Raw genomic sequence first — 18932 nt, forward strand, 5'->3', positions numbered from 1 at the left:
GACCATTAGGACGGCAATATAGTCGCCGGCTCGTTTATCTCCCATTTTTTTCTTTCCGAACCGCCCGCCAACGCTATAGGTTCGTCAGTGCAACAATCTCTTACCTCGCCTTAATTACATAAAAATGACACACTTCAGGCGACTGCAGTGCGCTGTTTCCGATAAAATATAATCTATATGTTGGAATGAAAAGTGTTTATTCGCAACGGGTTGGCTCTGGAACTATCGTACTCATCGTGTGGTATTTTTAATTTGTACAGGACATAATATCGGCGGCACAGGTTTAAAGTTTGGTTTCATAGGCCCAATATCTCAGTCCACGGAAAAATAAAATAAGAATACACCAGTGTTGACTTTAATATATGTGAAATTAGTTATTTATCAACGGCTAATCTGAGAAACTACTGGACCGATTTCAATAGTAGTTGCATCAATACTCAATAGATTCCGTGAGACTCTGGGGGTGTTTTAGCTTTTCGTTTCAGCCCCTCTAGCCTATATACCGGGTCACTATAATATGATACCTCGCACGCATGAATTTCGTTTTGGTTAATAAAAGTCGAATGACTTATCGTTTATATGCACGAGAGGAGCTGCCATTGCTTACAAAATATAATGCGTTTCTATGTGGTTTTTTTTTAAATAACAGATAAAAATATTTAATTATCACAGCGTTTGTTATTCAAATGTACATAAAAAGGCAATGCTCGTAGTTTATAGACTTAGAACGCTTTCGACAAGTATTTCAGAGATTGTTCTTAAAGATATCAGCAAAGTTTAGAGAGTATTAAGTTTTGAATCACATTAGAAAATTGCTGTATAGGTATCCAATAATCCTTCACAGGCCTATCTCGGTCGATTTAGTTCACAAAGCGAAGCGATGAAGATGCCGCGATATGGCCGCGGTGAATGAGAGGTATATAAACACTAAACTAGATAGATGGCCATTAGTGTCGTAGTATTTTATTTATATATTTTATTTCATTTTTACTGAAGTCGAGTTACCTATAGTTATCTAGGTAATACTATATTATTATATAATAAGTAATAATGCAGCTATTTAAATTCATCTCTATACTCGTGCTGGCGCCCGATACGTTTATATTTTGTATCTGGACGACGCACACAGGCATAGTATAATAATAATAATATATATCTAATGTAATGCCGACCGGAAGAGTTTAGAGTACCTATATATATATATATATACGAGTGTTATATCATAATATATTACAGTATTATGTACAATATATACGACTATAGATTATAGTCTTATAACCTATACCGTGATAAATATACCTATGCGATCGAGTGTTATTCGATTCGGCGATAGACGAACCCACGCTAGTATCGTCTACGACCAATTTTTTCGGCTGTGAAATCGCGGAGAAAGTGTAATAATAATAATATAATTTTTCTATGTTTTGTTTTTTTATTTCGGTTTCGCACTCGGCGGTGGGTGCGATGCCCATAGTAATATAATATATTTTAGAAAAACTCCAACGCCCCCGTTGCCTACCCACCTACACACCACACTAGATAGGAGTTTGAAAATTTCATGAAATTCATTTTCTTGAAATATTTCATTCATATGGAAAATAAAAATGATTGTTCACTATATTTAAAAGTATACAGTCATCAACTTGCAAGTGGACATTTTTAAAAGTTGTTTTCTTGTATGAAACGAAGAAAACTAGTAACATATTTACATAATATTATTATGTAGAAGTTGTTCAACAAATCTATAATAATATAACAAATTAAAAAATGTATAAATTATAGTAATGCAAAGTGTTATAACTGTTGGGTTTAGGATTTTATAAATAATTAATAATTATATAATACAAATAACAGGATAAGTTAATTTATTCATTATTGTATAAGATTTTTAATCACCTAAGAGTCTATTTTTTCCAATATGATTTATGAATTATACAATAATACAATTAATACACCAATAAACCTTATTTAATATTTTATACTTATACATATACAGTTACAAACATAATTTATATCCATTGACATATTATAGAAATTCGTAAACGGTAAACCTTGGTTAATAACTGATAAGTTATTAATTAATCATTATCAATGATTTTTCTGTGTGCAGTCAAAATTTCTTATCATCTATATACAGAGGTTAAAGTGGGAAAAAATTCCAGAGGGGACTAATGTCTCCATATAGTTTTAAGCGTTCCATATATAATTTTATGTATAATCACTATAATGTCTAATGCATAAAATCCTAATTTGTTAAAGGGAACGCTTTTTAACCACCGTCAGAGGTAGGGGGAATGAGTCCTCCCGCGTCCCCTCGCCTTTAACCTCTGTCTATATAGCATTATTTAAAACAACATAAATATTTTTCACAATAAATTTCATTGAAACATTCGAATTGAAAAATGTCGATCGAAATATTTCAAATTCAGAACCCTGCACTAGATAATAATAATCCGGTCCGGTCCGGTTCGATAGTTTCTTAGACATTTGCGCAAAAGTTGCAATAATATTATAACATTCTTGCGTATAATTTTACGCGCTCACATTAATATAATGCGTTTGTATATATTACAATAATTAATAACCGACGACAATGTCCGCCGACCGCCAGCAGTGCGTATAATACAATTAGATCACAAATTAATGTCCATCCGTCCTATAATGGACGCTCCGAATAACGAGACCTAATCCCGCTTCCGGTATCCGGTTGTCTACTCCGCGCAGTAACACGGTATAATAATATGTGGTAACGTAACTCGCGTCTGCCGAGCCGTCGTCGTCGTAATAATAAATTAATGTCGTCCGTCCGCAGCTGACCGTTTAAACGTTTATATTTTATATCATATTATTTATATTGTTTCGCGTGCGATAACCACACTATATACCTATACATATTTGATTGCGTGAACAATCGCTCGCGTCTCCTTTTAATTATACCGGTACAGAAAACGTGGTTACGTCTCGTCTGTCCCGGCTGCGACGGAATGCATGCAATTAATACATGAGGTGACACTACTTCCGGTTCCCCGCGAATCGACGATGACCAAAAGAAAACGCCACGAATTCGGATATCAACAACAATATAATAATAATATGTAATATTATGTTTGTGTACGCTCTTTGTATCGTATACCTATATACGGTATATTATTATAAAAAAATTATGTTGTGTATTTAAAGAAAAAAAAAAGTGATAATATGATAATCCGCATTCCGCACGTCACACGACAACCACGCTGAAACGACTGGTTATGGCGGTAACTTATATATTCGTATAGGTACGAGTTGCTTCGGCAATAAAATAATATTACATCTCTACGCAGTCGCAGATGCCAACTGCGCTGTTATTGGTATATTTTAACCATATCGTCTGACATTTTGTGCGATAAATAGGTATATAGGTACTTATGTAAAACAAGAATATTATATATTATTGTCCACAATAAAACTAAATGCTAATCGAAACTTTCACACTAAACTATAGAACCTATCGTACACTATATAATATATATATAATAATTGATTATTCGTACACACAAATTAATCAATTACACATAATGTGTACATATTGTACATCCAATGTATGTCTTCTTTCGAAATTCGTTTTAAGTCCATTATAGTGTACCTATATATACCTACTTATAGAGAATTTTTTTCCGCGACATCATTGGATGTAACATTATATTTTAGATATATTTATACTTTACAATTTACAACTAATGATAAACGAAATTACCTTTTTAGGAATGACAAAAAATGACAACCATAAATTAAAATATCTAGGCAACCCACTTATAATCTTTTAATTATATTTTAATTTTAAAGCGAGTTATGACTAGTTTAAGATGTACAAACAATTTACAATTTTAAAATACTCATAAATCATGTTAAAATTAAAACATAATAAAAAGCCCATGAGGTTGCCTAGATAATAATTTTACCTTAAGATTTTATAAGAGGTGGTTTCGCTCTAATTTTTAAATTAACGGAGATACACGTGTTCTGCTGAGCGTAAAATTTGCTATGTTACGTACTTGTAAGACGGAAACAACACATTTAGGTATCAAGTCATCTTAAGTATTATATATAAGTAAATAATAGAGTGTATGTTGCTAAGCAGGAACACATTACAATTTGCTTATAAGGTTGGAGAACTTGTTGCATTCGAATTCGAGTATTTCGGATAGGTGAACTGATATTTGGCACTGTCTCTTCTCCTTGAGTTCGATTAGCATATTATGTTTTAAGTTTTAACTTTAAGGGTGACCCTACAAAATGCACAAATGCAATATTAATTATTGTCGTCTCGTGGTCAATTGATAAAATTATGACGGCTGTGTAACGCAATATTTTTTTTAAACTAAACATATTATTTATTTTTTGTTTTTTCTACTATAGATCTAACAGTGCTTTTAATATCTCGTGGTCCATTCGATTAATGTGTTCTCTAAATGTATTATAAATATCGATATTTATGCATTTAACTCATCGCTATTACAATCTTTTAAACACCACGTGTCTTTTAATTTATACGTTAAAATGTTGTAACTATTACTACTACTTATTATTAATCAAATTTATTCTATTCGTATATTCCACCACTGTCAATTATTACTTTTTACTCAACTTATGTAAAACAAGAATATTATATTATTGTGCGCAATAAAACGAAATGCTAATCGAAACTTTCACACTGAACTAAAGAACCTATCGCACACGATATAACATGTAAATTATAATGACATGTACTTATATCTGATTATTCGTACTCACAAATAAATCAATTACACATTATAATATTATATGCACATATTGTACATCTAATTTATGTCTTCTTTCGAAATTCGTTTCAAGTCCATTGTACAGTGTACCTATATATACCTAAATACCTACTCGTAAAAAATTTTTTCGTTAATCGACGTGCGCATGTTACAAAATACACTGCACCGCTGCTGAGAGATCCGGACGTCGAAAGACTAAATATTTCGTAAAATATGGTTTTGCCCAAACTTAATTACTCATCATGTTATTTACAACGAAAGTATTTTCAACCGACCATAAATCCTATTAAAAAAAAAAAAGAAAAAAAACACAAAACCGTTTTTTCGGTTAAATTATTAAATACTATATATGAATTATTACTATCTCGAGATGATGATAGGTTAAATTATGCATTTTTCATAAAAAAATTTAATCCATTTCGTGTTAGTTTTTCCGAGTTCCATTATTAAAATATAAATAATATTGTTTGCTTTTTATTAGCAAGTGGCTTTTTCTGCACTATAACTTATCGTCGAATTTTAAAACTCGCCGCGAGTCAACATTTAGATGGATGCATCTATATTATATAAAAAAAAAAAATGTATTATTTCTACGAGACGATAAAAATCTTGAAAAAAAACTATTTAATTCGTGCTATACTGCTATCAAGCAATTATACGATACGATAATGTCATTTTTTTTTTTTTAAGTATCTTATTTATATAATTTATTATTTAACTTTTATAATTAAAAACAAAATATATAGACTTTTTTTGTTTTAAAATGCACCGAATAGAAATAATTCGTTTTTAACGACTTTTCGCTCTAGCTGTAGTCAATATAATATTATAATTGAATTAAAAATATAATTATCTTGATAAAACACATAATGTTAAAACTGTCCACCCTGCAGCTATCGAAATTGACAGCTGATCAAAATTAAGTTTGATCAATCTATACATAATATCGGGCAATGTATCATTGAATGTATCAATAAATAATATATTATTTGAGCGCAGCAAACATTCTAATATTAATATATAATCGCCATTGCGTGTTGCACCATTATTGTTTTTTATTTCCATCGTAAGCTCCATTTTTTTTTTTTTTGGTATCTACCTAGTGATTGATCATTAAAATGTTTATAAATATACAAATATAATACTATAAAATAATTATAATTTTTTTATACTATCTGTGACATCATTGGATCTAACATTACATTTTAAATATATTTATACATTACAATTTACAACTATATTGATAAACGATATGACATTTTTAGGAATAACAAAAAATGATAAATTAAAATATTAAGTATTAGATAACTAGATGACAATATGATGGTAAATAATAGAGGGTATATTCCTAGGCGGGAACATATTACAAATTTTGCTTATAAGGTGACTTTCTGATAGGAACTGGATGACCGTGGAGGGGTTGTTTGATTCGAATTCGAGTATTTCGGATAGGTGATCTGATATTTGGCATTGTCTCCTCTCTTTGCATTCGATTAGCATAATATATTTAACTCTAATTAAGGGAGACCCTAGAACATGCAAAAATGCAACAATAAATATTGTTGTCTCGTGGTAAAATTATACAACTATGACGGCTGTGTAACGCCCTACTTTTTTTAACTAAACATATTATTTATATTTTGTTTGTTCTACTATGGATGTAACAATGATTTTAATATACCGCGGTCTATTCGATTAATGCGTTCTGTAAATTTCCTATAAATATCAATATTTTTGCATTTAACTCATCGCCAAACGATCTTTTAAACATTGTGTGTCTTTTAATGTATACGTTAAAATGTTGTAATTATTACTACTTATTAGTTATTATTAATCTAAATTATTCGTCTTTTTTATATTCCACCACTATAGATGATTCTGACCGTTACTTTTTACTCATATCATTGTGTTACTGTGTCGATTGTCATAATATAATTAGTAATTATACTGTTTCGTTTTTCGAGCTCGTTAAAACAAATAAATAAACAAATATTATCATACTGGCTTATACCTATAATCATACAGCTGCAATACAATAATATAGTTTATTATAAAACAGTACAACTAATTTCGTACCCTATCTTTATTGCCCACGTGTTGCAGCTATTACACGACGTCACGACAGTCAATACATGTGCAGAACGATTGCAGTTGAATTTTACCATTGATACACGTAAAAAATAAAAATATATTCTATTGTTCTATAGTCGAAAACTGCGTCGAAAATCGACGGACGACGATAAGTAATATTATTATGACGTGTCACGAACCTAGCTTTTGATCCCGCGTATCTCCACAGCCTTGAGCTCGTATAATATATTATTGTACCGCATTGATATTTTAATTTTTAAGGTCAGCACAATAATTTATACACGCCGGGTGTTATCGCGTCCGCCGCGAAAGGTCTGTTATTTTATACCGAGCCGATACCCGTATACCGCGAATACTCCTCGTTTTGCATAAACTTACGTTTCAAACATAAATACTCATCCCTTGTACGCTCGTTAGGGACACACACACGCCGTGTGGATCTCACTCGAAGCCATTTGTATAAATAATAATACATGTCATCCGTATTGTTGTATTACGACCATATATATTATATATATATACGAAGTGTGCAGGGACGAAATACCCTGTGCGATGTATGGTAGGGAGGGGGGTCTGTGTGTATACTGTATATAGGTACGTTTTATGACAACACAAAACATATCGTATTGCCGCTAGAATTCATTATACTGATTTTCTGCAAATATACTCGTTAAATTCCCTGCTAGTTTCTGACCAAACGAAGAGGGGGTTGGTGGGGGAGAGGGTGTTGGGAGAGACTTTTCAAAACTGTTATACGTCTACGCGAATAGTAAAGTTTTTGCGAAAGTTTTTTCTATTCTCGATATCGTATGAGCATGACCGCTGAATGTTGTTTTCCCAAAAAGTGTATAGGTATTATAATAGGTACGTTTCATTTTCTCGCATCACCTGCCTTATAGGTACCTACCGCGGCCACCAAATTAAATATTAACCAAGCACAACACGAAAGTAGTGAAAATTTGTGAAAAATTACTAATCTCCTTTTAAAAATCAATCAAAAATCTTTAAGGCGCCCGGTGCTGTGCCATTTTGTCCTCAAAAATACACTCTGCGGGAATAACGATACCGCCTTGTAAAATCAACCAAATTTCATAATTTTTATTAATTGCTAGCGAGAAATATTCTACAGCCCGCACCGCTCTCTGTTGTTCAATATTTTATTCTCAAACTTTATAATATGTCTAATAAAATACAAGATAAAAAGCATTTTTTTTACAAATTTTTTAATACAATTATTTGAAATAAAATACAAATTCAGAGATCGATGCGGGCTGTAAGAAGTCATCTTCTTTCAGATAAAAAAATACTTATCAAAATCCGACAATTCTACAAAGCTTGAGAGTTATTTCCGTAAAGTCATTTTTTTCGATATAATACACCCTATCAACTCCCCCTAAATAGGTATCTGGTAGCGGATTAGTGGAAAAGTACTATAACTGAGGTGGCAACTAAAATATAAAATTTAATTTTCAAATTTTATAGAATTATGGAACATTTTAAAAACTGGCACCCTTAAAATGTTATAAAACTTTAACAGTTGAAAAAAATATTTCTCTGAAAGTAACCAGTTAGAAAACCTAAAAAATACGATAAAATATTAAGATTTTAAAACAGAGCCAACGGTTGTTTTACGCAAAGCGTTAGTATAAGAGATGGAGTACAGCCTGTAGAGATAAAATATATATAGTGATTATAATATACACAATATATAACATCAACAATTTATAAATCAAAAATAAAATCTCCAATTTTTTTTTAATTGTATAGTTTGGAATTTATAGTTTCCATTTTTTCTCCCATATAGAAACAAATATACTTGCTGTAACATATCACATCATTTTTCTGTTTTTTTGACCTAGCGTTAATAAATCAGTACTCTGTACTCATATAATGTATCAAAATAATTTATATTGTTTACGAGGATTAACCGTATAGAAAAAGTAAGACCTTAATAAAGATTCATAAATTTGAAAATAAATAATCTACCGAATTTTAAAAACCAACTCAATATTAAATCCTATGCTTTCTAGTATATTATTGGTGGGTTTTATACTAAAATCCGGCGCACATCATTGCTTTTCGTGGTATCGTATTAACTTTTTACAATTAATTTTTATAATCATTTATTAAAATATTTTGAATTATTTTTGTTCCTTTAAAACGACTACCTATATAGTGGCGAACAAACACGAATACACACGAGTTGTACAATAATCTATTAATCATTATCGATTGGATGTTTTTACTTTGGTCTTTTAATTTTACTTCTGAGCGATGGTCCACGTGAATCAATCGTGAATAGTTTTGGGCAGAGTTTGGGCCAGAATTTCAATGAATAAAAAACCATACTGTCGCGAACAACGAATTCGCGTACCTATATTATAATAGGGTAGGTATGTCGGTATACTGCCAATGAAAGGTGGTATAGAATCAGTGACGTGACTAGGACCTTATTTCGGGGAGTTACTTGACTTGTAATGTATGTAATATGTATATTGTGCTAAAAATATTTGACGTGGAAAAAAAAGGTTTTGTGGGGTGATATATCACCCACATCACCCCCACCCCCCTTGTTACGCCACTGATAGAAATTATGGTGAGACGTGTATCGCACTTTATATTATATTTAATAGGATAACTTTTAGCACCGTTCATACCTAAAACGGAAAAATCGAGTTACCGGTATACCGCGTATATACAGCCGCAGCTAGGTACCTATGTCTTATAGCGTGTTTAACCCACAATCGCGGTGTGACGGCGCGATCATCAGGTGTTTGGATATTATGTATTAATATATTATTATGTTATGTATTTTCTTATATTGTATTCTTCTTGAACGCGGAATTTTTTTTAAAAATATTTTTAAGCCTACGACGAAAATCGAACCGCAGACGTGTGCCCATATTATACCACTTACCGCTTGCAATTTAGTCAACATCTCTCCGTACACGCATGCGCAACATCGATTTTAATTGGTGTTAATATCGTGTGTTTCGATAAGAGTAAAATTAATAAACCGCAGACCACCCGTATATTATATGCACAGATAGCTACATAACAATAATATATTTTAATTATTATATTATACCATTAAACGCTATTGAACAAATAATAATTATTTTGATTATGACGTTATATCATAATATACTAACACTGCCGTATTTTGTTGTGTGCGCTTTTATCCTCTCTTCCTCCTCCGCCGCCGTCGATTTTTTATCCTCTGTTCAGCGACAACGAGCTCATGGAAGACCCGTTTACCATGTACGCTGCGAAACCGTCGTCGATATCCAAAAGACCGACGTACGGCAACCCGCCGACCGTCCCCTACGACGCCACAAGGTACAACAACAACAACACAACAACAATGCATATATATTATCATAATAATTAGGGTTGTGGGTCCGTATAAAAATGCATTATTTTCAGCACATCGTGAACCGTGGTATAGGTTCTCAACAGAAAGTTTCAATTAGGTATCATAATGAATTCAATTTTGAAACTATTCTTTTGTTGTTTTTAGCATTTTTTACATTTTTAATTTATTACGTTTTTTTTTTGCCTTTTCAGGTTGTTTTTATTTTTTTATTACGGCCTTCAATATTTTTTTTATAATTTTCGTCAATTAAAACTTTTTTCACACATTTTACGAATATTATTTTTTAATGTTCGTCTTTACACGTTCTGAACGCCCCACTTATCTATATTATATTTAATTAAAAAAATATTTTACACTCGATAGATTTTTATATTTGTGAAATTATAATTCCAGTGCAGTTTATACGAAATTCTTTGAGATTTTAATGCATTTAAAAAAATGTTTACATTGCGATTTTTTTTTTTTTGACATTTTAAGTGCATTTTTTCTAATGCATTTAATCCACAGCCCTTAATTATTAATGATAATATAATATTGCATAGTGTTGTATTCACATTTGATAAAACGTTTTGTACTTCGCATCAGTAGTCGGTTAGAACATTAATCGTTTTTCTCACGGTTAATCGCGTGTATTGTTGTTTTCGTTTGGTTTTTTTTCCTTGCAGTTAAATATTATATAAATGTGTGCGTTTTTATTTATTTACATTTAATTATTTCGTAGTTTGGTTACATTGTACATGGACTGGTTTGTGTGTTTTTCTCCATTGTTTTATTATTTTATCAAACTCTAAACATAATAATACAATATAATACTCTTTTTATCGTTGTTATTATTATTGTTGTATAAGACCGTAGTGTCCGATACTACTTTATTAGTATAATGGTGTGTGTATATAAGAACTGGCCAAGTATAATAATATAAACATATCGTATAGATATTATCAGACGCTATGCCGTCCCACTGTCTGCAATAGACGTCTTTCGGAGCCATAGCTATACATAGGTCTCCTCTGGGTGCAATTAGTCGACCAACTGGCCAAATAATTAGCATACACCAATATTTGTTATTATAAAAATACTACCTTACCAGACGAGCGAAATGAATTCTCAGTAAAATAAAAACGTAGTGCTCAACTAGAAATAATAATAAGGTGTGTTGTATCTTATATAGTACGCTTCCTATAATATTCGCCCTTTATATTGTACACAACAATAGTAGGTATATTGTATTAATTTATTTTTGCACATTAATTAGTGGTTCCGAGGTATGTAGGTACAGGCTGTAACGAAAATAATTGACACGTTTGATCTATGCCCAGCTATAGGTATAACAATAATATGTATAATAACTTTTGTTATCAATATTTATTGATTTTTTTTTTTAATGCATGATCCTTATAATGATTACAATGATTAAATCGTAAAAAAAATTATTAAGTGCTTACAAAGGTAATTATACATCTGTCAGTTCTTTCTGTTGCACTCTGCGTATATACAAGGAATAAAAAAACAAAATGTATGCTAGTTAAACATAATATGACAAAAATTATGAAAATTATATGAAAACTAAGTAATTTAAGAAATATACTTATGTCAGGAAATTCCCAAAAATAATATTTTGAAAAAAGTTACAACGTATACTAAGTTTCAAATTAATTTAGCTGCTCCGAAAAAACATTGATAATATTTCAAAAAATAAACTACTTGGCTTAAATAAATGTTTTAACCATCAAAAACAGGTTGTACTTGTATCTATGAATTATGTTTAAAAGAAATAAGTTTAAATATTGTTTAGCGCTAAAGTTATTTCATTTGTCTGTTGTACCCTGTATATGAATAACATTTTAATAAATAAGTCGCCCGGAACTAAAACAATCACATCGGTGGTATTATTACGTTTATAATAATATGCTAAACTACTACAACACACACTGATAACGGGAAGAATATATTATTTCTTCGCTGAAATTCCTCGTCAAGTGAACTGTTTTCGTTTCCTATATAATATATTATTGTTGGTATATTTTAAAATTCTCAAATTCCGTTTGGTGGTACGCCAAAAACTGTATAGGTACAACAACATTAAGGATGTCAATTATATATTTCAGTTCGATTCGAATAACGGTACCTATATAACCTAATCAATTTAATATAGCATAGAATACAAGTAGGTAGCGTTAATCGAAAATTTACTCGTCAAACACCACAGAGACTATAAGTACCTACTTATAAAAAAAGGTACCGCAATTTATGTCATAAGATTTAAAACAAGTATTTTACAAACTCGTTTATTTAAAGGACTTGATACGATCTATAATTCATCTACACGCCTAATATTACAATAATATATCATGTAGAGTATTTTAATATTTTATAAAATACTATGTTTTTTATTTATTGGCCATTATTATTTATTATAATCGACTATGTACAAAGTCCAAAAAATACTCTTTTTATACAGATATTGTGTTATTCACGGATAAGTAGAATTTTTTTTAATTCTTTTTTTTGTCCATTACCAATTATAACATATCATTATATAGTAGAGGTACCCATTATAAATAAATTATTTAAATATTTTCAAGGGGTTCCTGAAAAATGTTTTTAAATATTTGATGGGGCAGCTATTATTGATCTTGCAACCTATAGTGGTACACATATCCCTGCAATTACAATTCTAACTATATACACATAGTATATCAGCCATATTATGCATGTTTCAAACAATTATTTTTTCTTTAGTCAATTATTTTGTTTTATTATTATTATTATTATTATTATTATTATTATTATTACTATCGTAAATATTATCATTATTATTTACTGTTATAATTTACTGTTATGCACGACTGGAAATATAACCAAAAAAAATCGTGTTCAATAATACATCGGATGTTAATTATTTTGCAGGATACGAGTGGAAAACATGGAGAGACAGATCGCTAATCTAACGGGTTTAGTTCAGAAAGCTTTGACGCACGCACCGGTCGTAGCAGCACCGTTCAGAAATGGTAAATATCTGATTTTTACATACCTGCAATGAATCAATATTGTATAAAAAGTATATAAACCGATTATTTTAACGCCCTATATAGTTTTTATTAATATTTTGTTTTCGGCAATTAGCTGAACTTTTTAAATTTATCATTTTGTTTTTTTCTATTCATATTTCATTTTTCTATAGATAACTATTTTCATGTAGGCATTGAAGCACCCACTCTAAAAGTCGTATACACATATTATATTATACCCCATGTATACGTACACACACTTCACCCATGTACACGGTAATTCACAAAGCGTGCACATGCCAAATTTATTCCTTTGAGAATAAATTTGCATTCAAGTTCTATTTTTTTGCGACTTAAGTGTACGCCTAAAGACAATATTTTCAAATATCAACATTTTTTCATCAGGAGTGTTATTCTGTTGCCATACACACTTCTTTTTCAAATGAGAGCCACCTTGTGAGCTGTTGAGCAGGTGATTTTTGGAAAAATATGTTGATGGATATAAATCAAAATATTATAACTAGGCATAGTATAGTTTCTGAGTTATTAAACTATAAAAACTACTAAGACATATAGAAGATAATATATGGGGCTATGATGATATTTTAAAATTATATTACCCAATTAATATATTATTTTATTAATGTCTTGACTAAATGTTATATATAGTTATATTTAGACATTTAGTACATAAAGTTTAACAACAATGAGAAACTACAAGTTCTAGTTTTGATTTAGATGCGTCAACATTTTATAAGAAAAATCACCTGATAACTCTAATTTACAGTAAAAAGTGTGGTTTTTAAGAAGCTTTTATCGCTCTACTCGTACACGAATATTTTATTCATACAATGACAATCTTTAAACCGTGTAAAAACCCAAAGTGTATTTAAAAATATTATAATCATTACAAGTTACTCGAAAATTTGAAAAATCAGAATTTTAATACGAATTAAAGGGTAAAATATAAAGGGCATGAGCTTGCTCGGTGAATCACACTGTATATAATAATATATATATTATATTATGCGATTAATACATCCGCACTCACATTATATTATATCCATATTGCTACTATTACCCCAAACCTGTTCATATATCATCTGTTTCATATCGCATCTTTATAAAATATTATTAAACATTTATTACCTACTAATATCTGTCTGCAGTCAAAATATTATATTATTATGTAGGTACTATACACCTAAACCTTATTCTCACATATTTAATTTGACCGTGTTGACACGATTTTGCTTGGTTTTTGACGTTTTAAAATACCCGTTTTCTAACACTTATCTTTTTTTTCATTATTACGATTCAGCTAGTGATGAGTTCGATAAAGTCTCCGGCGGAAGCACCACGTCTCTAGCAGGTACGTTGTCTATTTTCCAACCCTTTTATATAAGATTTTTATTGCAGTTCTCTAACACCGCGGTAGTGGTATCCCGTAATATAACATACATATAGATTCTCCAACGGCTTCTATTGGATCAAAGCCCCCACCCTCCTATTGTAATAATATTATTCTTGTTGTACCTATATACCTACCTACACTATTATAATATATTGTAACTCGTTTTTTTCTTTAATCTCTAAAAAAATTAACACATGCAATAAAAAATCATTAATTCTTCCCATACCTGTATGAACGATGCCCAACAGACATCGCCTCCGTGTAAATGTTTATGCTATCTATTGTACACACTGTTTATAAGTTATAACCGATAATATTTAGAATATATTCTTATCCGAGTATGATATATATGCTTTGTAGAGGAACCATACAAGCGGTCTGACACTAAACCTCCCAAACTCGGACGAGGTTAGCTATACACAATTATTTTCATTCTTATATTATACGTATGATATTATAATATTACTTAACGCTAATGCATAAAGTATGTACCTTACCTATGTATATTTTTTTAGTACACTGTTTTTTGTTTGTATTTACTACTATACCTACTCTATTCGTATTTTGTTTTGAAATCGTTACTATCTGCTTATTGACAGCCTTTCGGCTGGTTTGTATTATATATTGTATTTGCTTTCCACCCTATCGAATGTCTTGGGTTTCGTGTAAATATTTTATCACCTCTTATACCTATCCCGCATCCATTTACTAATTCAATTCGAATCTCGCGCGTTGAATATATACGACGTGCAGCACTCAAAAGGTAAGGTAATATTTTACGGCTTCCCGAGGTTTTCTTGTTTGGCACAAATAACTGCAAACTGAATTATTAGTATATACTTTTAGGTCGAACTATATTTTAAGAGCTGCTTGTGCGTTATATAATATTATTATTTGAACGACTTGATAAACTTATATTATAGTTTTTTTTTTCTTTTTGAATTTCAGTAGGAGATACTTGACGACCCACCGTCGTGTCTCTTAACCATCAAAAGTTTAGTGCTTCTAAGAAATAAACGAATACGCTATATATTATTATATTTAATGACATATTGCAGTTAGAGCTGAGAGTTCGCGCATAAAGTGATATATAATATAATATTAATTGCTTTGGCCAAATTTGCGATGACGTAATGATAATCTTTATATTATGACTTATGTGATATAATATTTTTGCTGCGCTTATTGACATATTATTATTTTATATAGTTTACAGTTTTATAACGAAAAATTGTTTTAATATTGTTATTATGATTAAGACTAGGGCTGTGAATTTGTAGGAAAGTGCATTTTTTTTTGGTGCTTGTAAAACGTAGCTTTGTAAGTACATAATTTGAATTATATACCTACAAATACATTTATGAAACTTTTATTTTGCATTTTTTGACGTTTTTATTTTTTATGACGTTTTTTTGCACTTTTAGGTCATATTTCCTTTTTTAGTTCATTTTCTGGTATTTTTAATCAATTTCCGTCAGTTTACATGTTTAAAAAACGTCGATAAAATAAGGCAATTGCTAGATAACTAGATAAGTTATTTGTGACTTATCGTATATCAGTCACGAATTTCCAGATTAAGTCGGTTCATTAATAGTTTTAATATTTAATTTTATTAAATAAACACATTATGTAAAATGTAATGTACTATAATATCCTAAAATATCAATATAAATATTAAAATGTAATTAAATACCATGTTTTAAGTGAATTTTAAATTGCATTTATTGCATTTTAAGTGCATATTATGTTGCATTTTTTTAAGGGTTTTTAGTGCGTTAAATTCACAGCCCTGGTTATGACTATTATTATTATTGTATTTAACCTTATCGCGATCGACTTTGTATTTAACGATTAACACGTTGGATGTACTATATTAACGTTGCAGACAAATCGGTTTCGTTTGAGAAATCTGTATCGTTCAGCGACGAGCCACCGGACATGAACTCGCCGAAACAACATTCGCCACAGAGTTCAGGTAGGTCAATAATTTAGATTTTTCGTCGATCAAACGACGGTACAAGACCGCCGTTTCCCTTCGCGAAGACATTGCATACAAATATACAGGGTGTATACCTGATGGTCTTACACTGAAATCACATTTGACTAGTGTCAGATATCTTTGTAAATCACCCTGTATATATACGAGGTGTAACAGATAGACTCGACGGAAAAACGAAATGATGCTACTTAAACGTATGACAAAAATTGTTAAAATTATATGATTAGTAAATAATTTAAGAAATATACTCATGTCAGCAAATTCCCAAAAAAAATATTTTGAAAAAGTTATTACGTTATAAATTTATTTAATCAAAAAAATAGTGATATTTTAAAAAATAAACCACTTGACTTAGATAAATGTTTTTAGTATCAAAATTGTTCTTACAATCAGATTCACAAATTTGCTATTTTAAATATATTCAAAAAAATGTAAATCAAATTTTAAATTTTTTATTTTCAATGTTAAAAAAAAAATAAAATTTTTTTGTATAATATTATAGTGTAGCGCAAGTGAATAAAGTTATATATATAAAAACAAAAAATTTTAAATATTGATTAGAACAAAACTTATTCCAAAAGTCAGTTCTATCTGTTACATCCTGTATATGCTTAAGTATAAAAATTATTTCTGACAAACGTATTAGAGAGACGAATACTCGTGTACATATACCGCACACACACACAAACACACACGTATTATATATATATACACAAATATGTATATAATATTATTATAATATAAATTTTAATAATTTATATAATATAATATGTTACCGGCAATAATATGAATGTCTATCTGGTATTATAATAATATGTTCAATAGTGATGCGTGTTCGTAATTTTTGTGTATACTATAATTATTAATATAATAATAAATTGATCACGTTCGCGAGGAATTTAATATTTTATTAGGTAGGTAGGTGTATGTTAATGATGAATGATGACGAACGTAAGCCAAGTCATGTACACGTTAATAAGCTATGTAATAGAAATAAAACGATCAATCCTCCGGTACTGCATATTGATGCACTTTCATCGACAGCTGTATAAGAGGTATATAATATAGACGAAACGACCGGAGATGTAATAATAATAATAGGGGAAAAATTACTAATTAAATCGAGACTTGGAAATCAGGTGAATTCGTTCAGGCCGTTTAAATTATATTTCCGACCGTCATGTTATTTGGCGGACAATCAGAATACCTAATAATAATACGACTAGACAATTATTATTTTTACTTCGGGATGTACCTACTGCGACAAGTGATAACGTCATGGTTGGCAGAGTGATATGACTTGTAGAATTCTAATTGTAGTCGACACTTTATTATTAAAATATGATATTATTTTTTTATTGTAAAAATCAAAATACATTTTTGTCACTGACGACCGTGAAATTAGATTATTGTATATAAAAAAGAAATATATAGCCGACCAGACGCCCGCGATACATTTTTGGAATTCAATTTCATCGGCAAGCTGTAATAATAATTAATATAAATCACTCCTATTTCATTGTTATTAATTGTTTATGTGTATGCGTGTGACGGTTGAGTGTTGATTTTACATTATTTAACGAACGTCGCGGTGGAAGCACGACAGTGATAGTTGCTTACATAAAAAGTACGAACAAGAGCTCTAATTTCGGTGGTACCTAATTGTATTTTCGTACAATTCGTAATTGTTAATTATACCTATTAAAATATTCCTCTTATTCTTAACATATATTATTCACGATCGACTAGAATGTTTTACGAAACAATTTATTGTTTCTATTTTATGTTCAAAATACATCTCATACGTTTTAACTTGAAATATCAAATTGTTTAGCCCCTTTCCATTAATTATACTAAAGTTTATAAAATTCCACAAGAATATCGCACAAATAATTATTACAAAAAAAACCAAGTCAATCGCATTGCCGGTAACATATACATATATATATATATATATATATATATTAGCTAATTATATTTAGGATTATTTTTTTTTTATATTCGTAATAATAACAGTACTTACTATTATTATAATCATTAAATAATAACGAAAGCACAGTGTGGACTATATATAATATATTATTATTGTTTTGTGTTATTGTTGTTGTATTCCGTTGCTTACCTTATAGCGGACACGAAACCTGCGAAACCGGCAATTAAATCGTCTACATTACCTAGAACAGCGTCTCAAGGTAAACATTAAAAAAAAAAAAAATTACACATTTATTCACATGTCACGGGAGATGAAAATCGATTAACC

General features: G+C 30.1%; 1 protein-coding gene across 1 annotated transcript in view; it reads left to right on the plus strand.

Moving 5' to 3' along the window:
- The window catches only part of LOC103310490 (coiled-coil domain-containing protein AGAP005037), a gene marked incomplete at its 3' end in the record, with an annotated part of 236940 nt that overhangs the window by 199796 nt on the left and 18212 nt on the right, over positions 1-18932 (plus strand). The window contains exons 12-17 of the mRNA XM_029489839.1: positions 10101-10211; positions 13159-13259; positions 14581-14631; positions 15034-15081; positions 16559-16648; positions 18802-18864. Of these exons, the coding sequence (XP_029345699.1) occupies positions 10101-10211; positions 13159-13259; positions 14581-14631; positions 15034-15081; positions 16559-16648; positions 18802-18864 (464 nt within the window). The remainder of the gene's footprint in view (positions 1-10100; positions 10212-13158; positions 13260-14580; positions 14632-15033; positions 15082-16558; positions 16649-18801; positions 18865-18932) is intronic.

The sequence above is a fragment of the Acyrthosiphon pisum genome, chromosome A2, assembly GCF_005508785.2.
Source record: "Acyrthosiphon pisum isolate AL4f chromosome A2, pea_aphid_22Mar2018_4r6ur, whole genome shotgun sequence".
Lineage (NCBI taxonomy): Eukaryota > Metazoa > Arthropoda > Insecta > Hemiptera > Aphididae > Acyrthosiphon > Acyrthosiphon pisum.